The 14583-nt window shown below is 42.3% G+C and overlaps 1 protein-coding gene across 1 annotated transcript in view; it reads right to left on the bottom strand.

The window, feature by feature from the left end:
• Positions 1-286: 286 nt before the first annotated feature.
• Positions 287-14583, bottom strand: part of LOC128745614 (uncharacterized) — a 289476-nt gene continuing 275179 nt past the window's right edge. The window contains exons 9-12 of the mRNA XM_053842691.1: positions 5871-6039; positions 5661-5808; positions 5026-5593; positions 287-4704 (exon numbers count right to left, since the gene is read on the bottom strand). Of these exons, the coding sequence (XP_053698666.1) occupies positions 2653-4704; positions 5026-5593; positions 5661-5808; positions 5871-6039 (2937 nt within the window). The 3' untranslated portion in view covers positions 287-2652. The remainder of the gene's footprint in view (positions 4705-5025; positions 5594-5660; positions 5809-5870; positions 6040-14583) is intronic.

The following is a 14583-nucleotide window of genomic DNA, read 5'->3' as shown; positions in this document are numbered from 1 at the left end:
TTTTACTGTGAGGAAGAAATGAAAATTTGTAAATTAAACTAGCCATGCTTTCAAAGTGACGTAACTGCCAAAATAAGTTATCTAAGGTTGAGCTCCTCAGAAACTTGTAAACTCAAGATTGTGACGGATTCACGATTCATGTACAACACATTTTAATTTGTGGCAATACGAAGTTTGTCGGGTCAGCCGTCAGCTAGTGTATTATAAATTACCTTCCGTAGGATAATTTTTTATTGACGAAAACCACATTTTGATTCATTTTATTAAGATTTTATTTACGGTTCTTTTGCCCTTAAATTCCATTATCGTTCACTTCACTGACCGAACGTTAATTGTTTGTAGTTGCAATCTGTTGTTTTAATAGCCGTTTTCCGCCATCCTAAGAGAGTTGCTGTTTGCTCAATACGATACAATTAGTATAGATGATAAAACGACCAAGACTTATTCTTCTCGAATAGTTCAGGACTGGAGAGCAATATTTACTGAACGAAGAAGTTTCTGTTTTCCTTTTTCGGACATTTTTTTGTTTGTTTTATTTCTCCATACGGCAAAATCTTTGCTTTCGTTTGACTTTGTTTTGCTTTCCGTTTGCTAAATATTTACAGCGGACGCACAGCGCGTCGCGTCCGAATAGAGGGAAATGCGTTCGATTGTATGTTTATTTCTTGATATCAACATTGGCATAAAAATATTACAATAAGTCTCGTGTAGTGTAGGAATGCATTTATAAAATCTTTTGACGGTCACAGAAAATAATTGCATTTATGTTATGGCTTTTAACCCATATTTGTCTTTTCTCTACTATTGGCTCTCGATTTAATGCGTAGGTAAGTGGCGACCTAATTATGCCGCTTCGTTCAGATTTTTAGCAACCTCGTGTCATAGGAAACATGCTTTGCTGCAATAATGCAATGGTGTGAGTGGTGTGCGGTGCTCTCTTTAAAAGCTGGAAAAGGCTACTCTATTTTGGAGTGCACTTGTCCAGAAATGCGGACGATTTTTTTTGTAAAAAAATAAAACAGTCAAATTTATTTCTTGCTACTTCTAGAGAGGGGTTTTGGAATTTTATTGGTTTTAATGGGTTTCCTTGGAAGCATTTATGTGTCCTAAAAAATATTTATCTTTCGTATTGTTAGCCTAACTGGGTTTCAAATGCAGCTAAAAGAAACGGTTCGGCCACAAAGGTTAACTAAGTTAAGTCGCGTCGCACTGTCAATCGCAGGTAGCAGCAATTTAAGTAAGTTTCACGTGGATTTTGTTAGTCATGGTGACGTAAATATATAGCTGATCTCTTGGTGTAAAAATAAAACCTTTAACTTTACATAGTTTGCTTGTTTCTTGTTCATCGTAAATTTGATTTATTATAAGATTAGAATCACATTCAACTTATTTGAATTAGGTTTCCTTTTTCTGTAGTATGTTTTAGCCTTAATTTTTAATATAATTTATGTATAAAATTAAAACTTTCTTTCAACTGTTAGGTTTCTGATTAGTTGTTCTTGATTTTGCTTTGAGTTTTATTCACAACGAAAGCTTCTGTTGGCTTTCACTGTAACATAGCTAAACGTTTACTATTTACACGATTATCTCTAGTGTGTTGTTAATTTGTTTTGTGAGTAATTCATTTATCCTAGATTGTTTTCCTTTGTCTGCAATCTGTTTGTATTGTTTCTAGGTAATAATTAAATTCCCAAATGGTGGCATAAAATTCTCATTTCTCTGCGAAAAATTTCGATGACGTTTTGTTTTCAAGTTGTACGCACAAAAATTAACTAATAAAATTTTGGCAGGTTTTCGTTTGTTTCTTCTAAATTTGGTTACTTCTTTATGAAAAATGTTGTAATGAATCATGGAGCTGTTCTAATAAGCTAGCTAATAGGTAGGCTGATTGCAGTGGTGATCGGTAGAATGATTTTATTCTGGTTCTTACTATTGTTGAGTTTAATTGGAATGCTAAAAGATGAATTATGTTTACAATTGGACATTATTCGCCTGATCGACCGTGTTAGCAGAGTATTATGCCAGTATTCCGTATAATTTCACTTGACATTTTATAATAAGGCAGTGCTTGCGACTATTCGTCGCAATGGTAGATCTAGAAGAGAACAAAACTTGAATCCGAAGCAGCGGAGAGTTTCTATTCTGAGATTATGACAAATCATTTGAAATAAAATTAGAAAAAGAAGGTTGCTCCTAGGCTTTTAGTCGTCAGAATTTAGGGACTGTTGCAGTCGTCCAAAATGTTACTATATTTCTCTATCTGCGATTCTACTGTTCGCTGATATGCATTTATTCGGTTAGAATTATCTGTGCCTCCGTTAAATGCGCCTCGTAATCGTTCATTGTCTCAACTAGTTTTGATTGATTGCAATTTTGCGGTATCCCAACATGAAGATGCGATGGTTTTTGAAATGTAATTGATGTGTGTGTAGGTGTGGGTTTTTGTTCTGCTGATAAATAGTCTCCGCAATGGGTTTCTCACTTGGCACTTGACAAAAAGTATTCGTTACCCTGAATTTATTTTAGAGGATAGCTTTTAAAATTAAAAAGAAACGTTGGTTGAGTTAAAATCGATATGAACACTAGGATGCCCCTTTCATTGGAGACGTTTCAATCCATCTAACTATGTATATAAGATTTGCCAGCTTGAGGTTATCTATCGAGAGTTTCTGCATCCGATACCATAACCTCCAAATCGGACGGCAATGGGTCGTCGACTTCGCCGTCGCATTTTCTGACCATAGGCCATTCGAAGCTCGCTCCCCGATCTTCGCAGGAGGAGGTATGCGGTCGTCGTTCCGCTATTGCAATTGCAGAAGATTTCTGCGGTTTGATGTTCAATGACGTTTGTCGGGAAAGATGTTTTTGGCTGGTAGAAACGGAACTATGTGGTGTTCTATTAGTGCTGCTACTATGTCCTATGCTGCTTCGCCGCTGAGCAGCACTTGCGGTATTAGGCGATGGCAGATTGTTGCTGCTGGACGTTCGGGAGATTTTCTGCTTTTTCATACTGTTATTATCTACTGGTTTGACACTTGTACTGTGCCGCCGTCCAAGAGCCGGTTCATGGAGTTCTTGGTTCAGATACTGGCCTGAGGAGCCTGAATAGCGTTTCAGTGAATGCAGGTTGGATGCCGAACCTGAATGCCGTTGATGGAGGCTGGTCGAGCTTGACCGTCGCTTCTCAGCAAAGCTGTTGCGTTTACTACTGCCCAGTTTGGCTAGATTAGTAGTGCTCGACCTCAACAGACTTTCTGTGCTCTCGCCTCCTGCGGCTGCTCCATACGACCGACGATGATGTTTGTCCCGCTCCCGGCTATTGCTGTTGCTCTTGTATACTTCAGAGGCTAAATTGGTCGAACTGCCACGCAAGCCCACTGAGGTGACTGACGGATTTCTGAAGTGGGATTTAGCTGGCGTTATATTACTACCACTGGCGCTACGATTGATGCGGAATGTTGCAGTATTAATAGTAGGAGGAGGAGGAGGCACTGAATTTGGCAGTTCGCTAGAGCCGGATCCAGCGCCGGCGTTGAAGCTAAGATTTTCATACATATGTGTTTCTGGGGTTATGTCTGGCATATTTCGTGGGCTTAAAGTTTCATAGTTGGGTTCCGAAAGAGGGCTGTTGACGATGGGAATTGTTTCCTCTGGGGCTGGTCGAACTAAGAGGGCAGCTCTTCCTCGGAACGATTCGGACTGCATTGCAGCAGCAACGCGCTTTCGATCAACCATACGGCCCTTTCGTTTTCCCATGGGACCTGCTACGATATGTGTCTTGACTGAGGGATCATTTTTCGACAGCTTAAGGCTGAATTTGAACGGCGGTTTGTACACTACCTGTAGGCGAACTTTTTCGTTCAGGTTCCCTACGGATTTGGTCTTGATGCGTGTTTTCTTGGGTGATCGCTGTTGCTGCTGGGCTCCGATAGCCATGGAAGCAGCTGTTGTGGTTAAATGTTCTGGCGTCGATTGACTTTTGTTCATGATGTTGCTTACTTTAGAGGCGTGTTCGAACTGAGCAGCGCTAGTTACGACTGGTGATTCTAGAAGCCACTGGTGAACCTTACCAAAGGTGTTACTATGGTTGTGAGCATCGCTTCTGCTCGAATAATCTATCACTTCCTTGTGTTTTGATTTAGTTTTCTTCTTTTTCTGTTTTGTGACAGGTTCCTTCACTGGTGACTCGTCCGACGGACCCCCAGGAATAGCATTCGAGCGTTTTTTCTTTTTCTTAATCAGCTTTTTGGGACTGTCGGTGTTAGCATTTGTGGTGGTAGTTTTACCGACGTGACGTTTAACTTGTTTAATCACTACTGTGGCGGGATTGTTCGTTGACGACCTGGACAGATGGAACCGGTCTTTCGAGCTGGATGGCAGTGCTGTCGTTGTGTTTCCGAGTGCTGTCGCTGTGGTGGTTACTGCTCCTCCTGGACCGGAAGCTGTCGCTAGGAGTTGTTTCGGAACCAGCTGCTGCTGCTGTGGTTTCTGCTGCGTCCCCGGTGGCATCGGTGCTGTTTTCGACTTCGAACGTTCGCCGCGAACTTTCTTCTTCAGCGGAACTTTGGTGCGGACTGCCGTGTGTACTATCACACCGTTGTTGTCCTCCGGTAGTCGCACCGTCTCCGTCGTTGCACTGTGAATGATGGTCACCGTTTTGAGCTTCAAGTTTGTTCGTTTGCCCAATAACTTCGCACTCAAGATCTGTGGAAAAAGATAAAATTACGCATTAGATATTTTGTTTAACAAAAAGCCAAAGCTGTATGCAATTCATAGGGTATATGGAGACGAGACAAATCTAGTGGATCGTGGTGCGAAATATCAAGCTAGCATAGTACAATGAAAGCTCACTTCTGGCAAACCAATCAACCAGGTTCGGGGGAATCACACTCACGATCACTTTCGATATCCACCGAAATGTCCTTCCATTTTCGCATCGAATGGCGCATCTTCTGTGAGATCGACCCGTTGACGAAACATTAACAATTGTAAACTGATCGCTTTACTTGATATTAAAACACTTACCAGCAAAGCTAGTACGAAGACGACGATCAGCGCCACCGCGTACCAGTTGGACAGGACCCACTTTTTGAAGGTAGCAATGCTTTCTTCCGACAGCAGCAGTTTCCGCAAAGTGGCCAGCGGTCCAGAAGGATCTACCTCGCGGCATTTCTGTGATACGTCGCAGTATCCGTTGTAGTCATTGCAGGGAGTTCCCGGTTTGGCGTACATATCCGGAACGTCAAAAGGCGGATCGTTCCATTCGAACGAACTGAGACAAGGCTTTTCCTCACCAGGGAGTTTACAGCATAGTTCACACGCGCGGATTGCTGGATCATGTGGTCCGACAGCACACTGACAGGATTCCAAACCGTAGGCGAGGCAAATAGAACCTGTGCATTCACCCATATAACAGACGTATTCCTTATTACAAATCGTCTTATTCGGTTTATTTATCGATGAAGGACACAGTGGCATAGTTCCATCGCAATATGCCGGGTCTCGGCAGCCGTTATCATCACGACATTTATCTCCCAATTTCAGAGTACACTCCAAGGTACAGCAGGGACCTTGTGACGGACTACACTGTGACCTGAAAAACAAAGAAAAAAAAACGATAACTTTTTCCGTTGACTTCAGGGCTATCGGAGTTGCTTTACTTTGGAGTTAACGTGCACGGTTTCTGGTCGAAGCGGGGATGCCGAGACATCGGGTAGCAGCAGGAGTCCTTGCAGTCTTCTTCCCAGCCGCAATCGCACTGTTCACCTGGTTCAACAACACCATTTCCACAAATGGAAGCTTGGGGCTCTGCAAATAGATACAATACTGTTAGTATGGCTATCCGTCGGGTTCGACTGGGCATATCTTACCAGTAAAGCACCCCTTGGCGCTGCGTGCTTTGGCATTCAGCACCGGCTCTATCGCTTTGAGTGAACAAGGACTGAAACGGTTGTTATTGCGCTTGTCGCCGGACGTGGCACGGGCGAACATGATAAAGTTGCCATCCTCGCCACCTGGCGTGCACTGTTCCGGATCGTGCTGCATTCGGGAAAAACGAACAGGAAGGTGTAACTTTTTAATAATTGCATAATCATTAGCTGGAATTAATAGGCGGTAGTTATCGTTTCGTTGTTTTCGTGTGCCCGCAGGCTCACGCTGGGCAGCAGGTGTTACACATTGATGAATGGTGGATCGATATCGATGCAACCAAGGATGGAAAAGGTGAGTGAATGGGGGCAGTAATGTTGTGAGAATATAACTCATTTACGGTCGGGCGGTTGATGTCAATTCCCGTGGGGAACATACCAAACAACGAGCGAACTCGAATGTGGGCTGTGTCAGAATGCGTGCGTACTCGTGCATCCGAGGGGACAGTGTGGGAATTCATAGGGACAATAAAACGTCATAAATGAATTAGAATTGTGAAATAGCCTTTTATTTATGCATGAATCCTTTTGGTCGCGTTGTATAAGCTACTGGTGGGTGTTGGATGGGCAGTAGAATGGATGCTGGTATGACAATGTAAACGGGTTCAGCTTGATGTTACATTTTACATGACAGGCTAGACTTGTGTTGGCTAGGCATCTCTATAGAACAGGCCTCGGATCGATCAAAAATCGTACACAGCATTTTTTTGCATTTCTTGATTAGCAGTAAATTACTTTATGCCGAATTACGTTTTGGCTGGAGGCGTTTGAAATTACCGTCAACATAATAAAGCGCAATATTTTTAATCCAAAGAACGTACAGTACATTTACACAAACAAATCCTTCGCATTATATTTCGTTTTCGGAACCTGAACTTGTTGACGTAGGACTAAGTCTTATCGCAGGGTGTCATTAGATATTTTAGTTACCATCACAAAAATATGAAAAAAGTGACAAAGTATTCTCGTCGCAAAAAAGCATAGCCTTAGGTTTAAACGTTTTTCTAAGACTTGACCCTCCTTTATCGACAGACTTCGCAGTCGGCTGTTAGAGTACACAGTACAGGATAGCTACGGGGCTACTGTAACAATCCTATTGACTCTATCTACATCTAGCAGCCCCGCCTAGCCGAGATTCGAACATACGACGACTGGTTTGTTACACTAGCATCGTACCTCTAAACTAACCGAGCGAATGTTCACGTCTCCACAGGTCGAAGTTCTTTAAGACGATTAAACCTACACCAATTTGAGGTCTTGGCTGGTAAACGGCTGAATAATGCGTACCGTCGGTGCCTTGTGCACGTGTAGGCATAAAATAGACCCTACAGTGGTCCATAGCCTCTTATTCAGCAACTCCTATTCCTACCGCCTCGTGGTACCAGCCGGGATACGAGCAACTTTGGTGGAGATCGGGTAACCAACCCTGGTGGAAGCCAAGGTCGTATGCTGACAGGAAAGGAGGGCTCTTTCGAGCTTCGTTGGCCCTCCGGCGAAACAGGGGGTTGGTGTAGCAGGCTTTGCGAGCCGTCACCACCAAAAACACTAAAGCACGGAACGAAGAACAAATATACCCAGCAAACCAGATATCGTATATTCATGTCGAGATTTAATCTTATATAAATGGATATCACATCGGACTCGTATAAATGTACACATGTTGTAAGCACATTGTGTAAATTTCATCGTATGTGATGCACACGATGATTGATATACGAATTAATAGTAAAAATCGTAAATAAGTCGAAAGTTAATCGGGTTATGCTAAGCGAATGTCGCATATGACGATTTCTTAGATTTAGTTATCAACAATGGCTATCATGAAGATGTAATCGTATTTAATTACAGTTTTCATCGGATTATGTTTTGCAAAATGTCTTATATGACATCGTTTTAGATTTATATAAAAGCAGTAATAATCATGAGATTCTAGGTGCATTAAAATATGATTTGCATCAAAACACGTTCAAATCTGTTGTTATTTCTTTACAACCAAAACAACAAAATAGAGAGATTTCAAGGATACGTTCTTAATGCAGATTTGTCAACCAAAAAAATTAACGGCTTCTTCGCTTTTATTTTAAATTTAAATAACTATTTATTTCTTTTGTTAAAATTGAACTTATTTTGATTGTGGCGGAATATTCAAAAAACTATTATCTGGTTTGAAAAACTTTTACAATTACCTTGTTAACTATTTTAAAAATGTTAATAATTCAAATAAGCCCGCCTAAATATTAAGCAGCAAGCATATAATGATTAAGACATATTGACAAGACAATAAAAGATCTGTTTGAAGAAGCACTCTTTGAGGAGTTTGATTGTTTTTTGGCGTATTAAAACCAGGTAACGTAACGTTTTAAAAATTAAAAATGTTAAAAATAGAAACTCATAATTTTTTAGATATTTCTCTGATAGGAAAGTGAACGAACGGAAATCTTAAAATTTACCAAGGAGAGTATTTCTCAGAACTGGGCAAGTCTAGATTATGATTCATTCCGCTAATCTAAATGCCTTAATATCAGTGCATCTTATGGCTTTTCAGAAGAAATACAAATGTTAAGTAGAATTGGAAAAAGACATTCAGCATTAAACTGGTACAGTAAAAAATAATGGTTGATGCTTATTGTTGTTAGCAATTTTGAGCTGTCCTATAGCATCTAAATGTTCAGCATTCTATTTTAAATAACTTTTAATTTCTTTTTAAGAGCTTCTGAAATAACAGACAACATTTTTGTACTTGAGCTTTAATAATATTATCTCCATGTAATCAAATATGAATATGCATATAACGTATTCTAATGTATATTTAGAACAATCTGTACCACGGAATGCTAACAAAGGTACTGCATATCATTCTATGAAGTCAACATTATCATTAAAATTAACGATCGAATGCAAACTTATTTACGACACAGAAATTCAGTCAGAATTGACACAAACTCGTATGTCGGATGAGAATAAATCAAATCCGTACTTACATGTTCAATGCATCAGATAAGATCTCATTGCTTACATGTACGATGACTTCGGTTTAAGATGTGCAAAAATATCATTGAGGTACTGATGTACCAGTAGCTTAAATGTAATGAACAAATACTGCGGTGCGGGTGATTCTTGGTTCTAAACCAGGTGAGTACAACTTGTTTTAAATGATATAGACAAAAAAGTTAAGTATTGTGACCGGTCGGTAATATCTGGAAGCTTATGAAAAAAAGCTTTCAGCAAAGCTTTTACTTTTTTGTCTCATTAACTTTCAGGGCGAATATTTGGCTATAAATAGCCTGCTCTGTATGCAATTTTTGACACTTGCCATTTACCACATGGTGGAAAGGCGAAGGGTAAAGTAGAAATATTATCGTAACTCTGTCGAAATGCAATCCAGTCAATCGGCTCAGTCGTATAAACTGTTTTGTTTTGTCGGCATTTCAATTATTCTGAAGAACTAAATCATGTATATCGCCTCCACTTTTGCATGTATATGCCGTTTCTGCGCATGATATATGATTTGATAGACCTTATATGCTGACGTTTATCTCATTTAGAATTAAGTTATACAGACCAAAATGTTTGCTGGGTATTCTTACTGGAACAATCGGAATAGACCCACGCGACGAAAAAGGACTATGGATTGGAAACTCGGGAACTGCCGTGGAACTGCCGATCTCTCAACTTCCAAGGGAGCACTCGAGAGCTCTCCGACGTATTGAAGAGCCGCAAGTTCGACGTCGTAGCGCTGCAGGAGGTGTGCTGGAAGAGCTCAACGGTACGTACGTTCAGAGATGGACATACCATCTACCAGAGCTGCGGCAACACACACGAGCTGGGTACAGCTTTCATAGTGATGGGCGAGATGCGGAAACGGGTGATTGGGTGGTGGCCAATCAATCCTCGAATGTGTAGGTTGAGAATCAAGGGCCGATTCTTCAACATAAGCATTATCAACGTGCACAGCCCTCACCTCAGAAGTACCGATGACGACAAGGATGAATTCTACGCGCAGTTGGAGAGTGAATACGACCGCTGCCCAAAACATGATATCAAGATCGTCATCGGGGATTTCAATGCTCAGGTCGGCCAGGAGGAGGAATACAAACCGGTGATTGGAAGGTTCAGTGCACACCAGCGAACCAATGAAATTGGCCTAAGACTTATCGACTTTGCCGCCTCCAAGAATATGGCCGTACGTAGTACCTTTTTCCAGCACAGAATCCACCATAAGTACACCTGGAGGTCACCAAATCGGACAGAATCACAGATCGACCACGTTTTGATCGACAGTCGGCACTTCTCAGACATTATCGACGTCAGATCCTATCGAAGCGCTAACGTTGACTCGGACCACTACCTAGTTATGGTTAAGATGCGCCCAAGACTCTGCGTTGTGAACAACATTCAGTACCGACGCCAGCCTCGGTTAGATCTCGCGTGGCTGAAGCAGCCAGACGTCGCCGCAAACTACGCGCATTCACTCGAAGCTGCGCTGCCGGAAGAGGACGAGCTGGACGAAGCCCCTCTCGAAGACTGTTGGAACACTATCAAAACAGCCATCAGCAGTGTAGCGGAGAGCTCCATCGGGCATGTGGCCCGGAATCAGCGGAACGATTGGTTTGACGATGAATGTAGGAGGGTGATGGATGAGGAGAACGCTGCGCGGGCGGCCAAGATGCGCAGTGCCACACGTCAGAACGTGGAAAGACACAAACAGAAGAAGATGCAGCGAAACCAAATCTTTCGGGAGAAAAAGCGCACCCTGGAAGAGCAGGAATATGCAGAGTTGGAGCGGCTGCATCGTTCTCAGGAAACGCGAAAGTTCTACCAGAAACTGAACGGATCCCGCAAAGGCTTTGTGCCGCGAGCCGAAATGTGTCGGGATAAGACTGGCAGTATTCTGACGGACGATCGTGAGGTGACGGATAGGTGGAAGCAGCACTTCGACGAACACCTGAATGGCGCCCAGGCGGAAAATCATGGCGGCGGGGAAAGCGATTTCGACGGTGCAGCAAACGGGGAAGAGGTGCCAGCCCCAACGATAGGCGAAGTTAAGGAGGCCATCATGCAGCTAAAGAACAACAAGTCAGCTGGAAAAGATGGCATCGGAGCGGAGCTTATTAAAATGGGACCAGAAAAGCTGGCCGTTTGTCTGCACCGACTAACTGTTAGAATTTGGGATACGGAACAGCTACCGGAGGAGTGGAAAGATGGGGTTATCTGCCCGATCTACAAAAAGGGCGACAAGTTGGACTGTGAGAACTATCGAGCGATCACCGTTCTCAATGCCGCTTATAAAGTGCTGTCCCAAATCATTTTCCGCCGTCTATCACCAATTGCGAATAGATTTGTGGGAACTTATCAAGCCGGCTTCGTCGAAGGTCGGTCTACAACGGATCAAATATTTACACTGCGGCAAATCCTCCAAAAGGGCCGTGAATACAGAGTTCCCACGCATCATTTATTCGTTGACTTCAAAGCCGCATATGATACCATCGACCGGAAAGAGCTATGGAAAATCATGGACGAGAACAGCTTCCCCAGGAAGTTCATCAAACTGATTAAATCTACGTTGGATGGTACACAGTGCTGTGTTCGGATTTCGGGTGGATTGTCAAGTTCATTCGAATCACACAGAGGGCTTCGTCAAGGTGATGGTCTTTCATGCCTGCTGTTCAACATAGCGCTACAAGGTGTTATGAACCGAGCGGATATCAACACGCGGGGCACGATATTCAACAAATCTAGTCAATTCGCCTGCTTTGCCGATGACATGGATATTATCGGCAGAACATCTGTGGCGGTGGCTGAACAGTACACCAGACTAAAGCGCGAAGCAGAAAAGATTGGGTTAAAGGTAAATACGTCTAAAACAAAGTACATGCTGGCCAGCGGAACCGAGGCCGAACGACACCGCTTGGGCAGTAGTATATTGATCGACGGCGATGAGTTTGAGGTAGTCGATGAATTTGTCTACCTTGGCTCACTGGTAACGGCGGACAATGATACCAGCCGTGAGATTCGGAGGCGTATTATCAGCGGAAGTCGTGCTTACTATGGGCTCCACAAGCAATTGCGGTCGAGCAGACTAAGTCCCCGTACAAAGTGCACCCTGTACAAGACGCTTATTAGACCGGTTGTTCTCTACGGGCATGAAACATGGACAATGCTCGAGGAGGACCTGCGGGTGCTCGGAGTTTTCGAACGACGAGTGCTAAGAACGATCTTCGGCGGCGCACAGGAGAACGGAGTATGGAGGCGGAGGATGAACCATGAACTCGCACAGCTCTATGGCGAACCCAGTATTCAGAAGGTAGCTAAAGCTGGACGGATGCGATGGGCAGGGCATGTTGCAAGAATGCCGGACAACTACCCTGCAAAGATGGTGTTCGCCTCAAATCCGGTAGGAACAAGACGACCAGGAGCGCAGCGAGCAAGATGGTTAGACCAGGTGGAGCGAGATCTGGCGGAGAGTACTCGGTGTCCGAGGAATTGGAGAGCGGTAGCCCTTAACCGAGTTACATGGAGAAATTTTGTTCAACAGGCTTTGTCTTAGGACGGCAAGCCACCTAAGTAAGTAAGTAATTTGAGGTCTGTCTTTGGAAAGTAGGCCAGAAAAAGTGATAAAAACCCCTCGTCTGCGTCTCAATCAGTCGAAGATTTTTTACTTACCTACGACGATTAAACCTAGATCAATTTGATGTCTGTGTTGGGGAAGTGCGTCAGAAAAAGTGACATATAGTAACTATACGGCAAAGGCGGTACACTCAAAAATATCGACACGTCGCATCCACGTGAAAAATCATGTAAATTTAATTCTGTACAGAATTACAGAATTCTGTACAGCAACTTACGTGAGCTTCATGTACTAGTTAATGGGAAAATTGATACAACTTACCGGGATCGCACGTAAACTGGTTAGCATGAGTGCGAGTTACCAACAATCCACGTGAATGTTACATGAAAAGTGTGATGGATGAGAATTACCTATGTTTTCACGTAAACTTGACATGCTGATTTTTTTGAGTGTACGTTTGTGATCGTAATATACTAAAAAATATAGGACTGTTGGTATCATCGTTGTACAGCAGTGTTTTTCTTTTTCATGTCCGTAGAATATTGTGCGAAATTGTCGTTATCGCCGTTGTTTACATCATTTGCGCTGCTAATGCAAACAAACGGTACGCTCCTCATTTTACATCGGGATTACTCATTGCACATCGGCATCACCGGGCATACAGAGTAGAATCAATAGGGGAAAAGTGTATAATGTGCCCCCCCTAAGAATAAATGGATATATCTCCGTTATACTTCCCCAAATTAACGTTACAACTACGTGTATATGTTGGTACTTAAGCTGACAACCAATTGCAATTGTTTATTTCATTTAGTATTGTGGAATAAACATGCTAGGAATTATTTAATAAAAGCACCTAAATGTTGTGTTTCTCGTCTGCGCGGGGTAAAATGCCCCACCTGCGGTATAATATGCCCAATGCGGTAATTTGAGTATTTCTACCAGTGACAGACCAACTCTATTTTGTAGAAAGTAAAACTATTTCCTTTGTTTTGCAAAATATCGTTATTTTATGTAAAATAAACCTAGTTTCGGCCTTCTGGTGCACTTTTTCGTTTCTGCATGGGGCACATTATACCGCAGCTGTGGCGTTTTGTACCGGGTAGTTGAATTACCTAGAATTTGGACGTTGGTAATAAATTATTCCCACCACGGTTGCTCTACAATACTAATTGAATTAAATAATGGCAATTGGCTTCAAGTTAGATCTGTTTACCTATGTTTATAGCCACATTTGCAAGGGGGGCAAATTGCACCACCGCAAGTGGGGCATATTGGCCTGCTTTTACTTATTTGAAAAAATATTAAATGCTAAAGCAAATCAAGCGTTTCATACCGTTATTTTTAGCAGGGATGTCATTTTGAAGTTCACTTTACGCAATCGAATCGCAACAACCGGTTATTTACAGATTTTGACAAAAAAATAGCTTACGGAAATGACGCCAAAAGTTACATCGGAAGCTGCTCAAAAACAAATTTATTTTTGTTTTGTTTTTACAGCATGTGACAACTGTCATACTTGCATAGTAGGCTAGTTCCATCAAATACTATGGTTTCTGGGTGGTTTTGCATTTTAATTTCGCTTGTTTAGCGAAAAACGAAGGGGGGGCACATTGGCCACAGGGGGCACGTTATACACAATTCCCCTATATATATAGAATGCTAGTGTCGCTGTTTTTCTACAGGACTCATTGTGGCAAACATGATACTAACAATCTGTATCAAGTCTGTGAATCGGAAACTTCATTGTCAAAGTTGCTCACTGTTATTTATCTGTGGGCTGGTTGGTGCTGTCATCAGTGCGCTTATCGCTGTGTTTTCATGCCAGTGAAATGTTTTTATGCGTTCTTTTTCATTTCTTCCGGATTAATAGAATCCCACATCTGCGCCCTTTTGCACCGATATTTTCAGAAATTTGAAGCAAGTGAAGTTTCCAATCACATTACTTGGCAGCCATATTTGAAATTTTAAACTGGTTGTCAAAGTTTGGCAATGAGATTCCCCTTTTGACGAGTTTCAGGCACACACATATATGCATATATAATGTAAATACTATAGTTACTATATATAGTTCGGCGGATAGAAAAC

This window comes from Sabethes cyaneus, chromosome 1, assembly GCF_943734655.1.
Source record: "Sabethes cyaneus chromosome 1, idSabCyanKW18_F2, whole genome shotgun sequence".
NCBI classification, from domain to species: domain Eukaryota; kingdom Metazoa; phylum Arthropoda; class Insecta; order Diptera; family Culicidae; genus Sabethes; species Sabethes cyaneus.
Note: the sequence above shows the minus strand (reverse complement) of the source record. Positions and strands in the feature narration are given on the sequence as shown.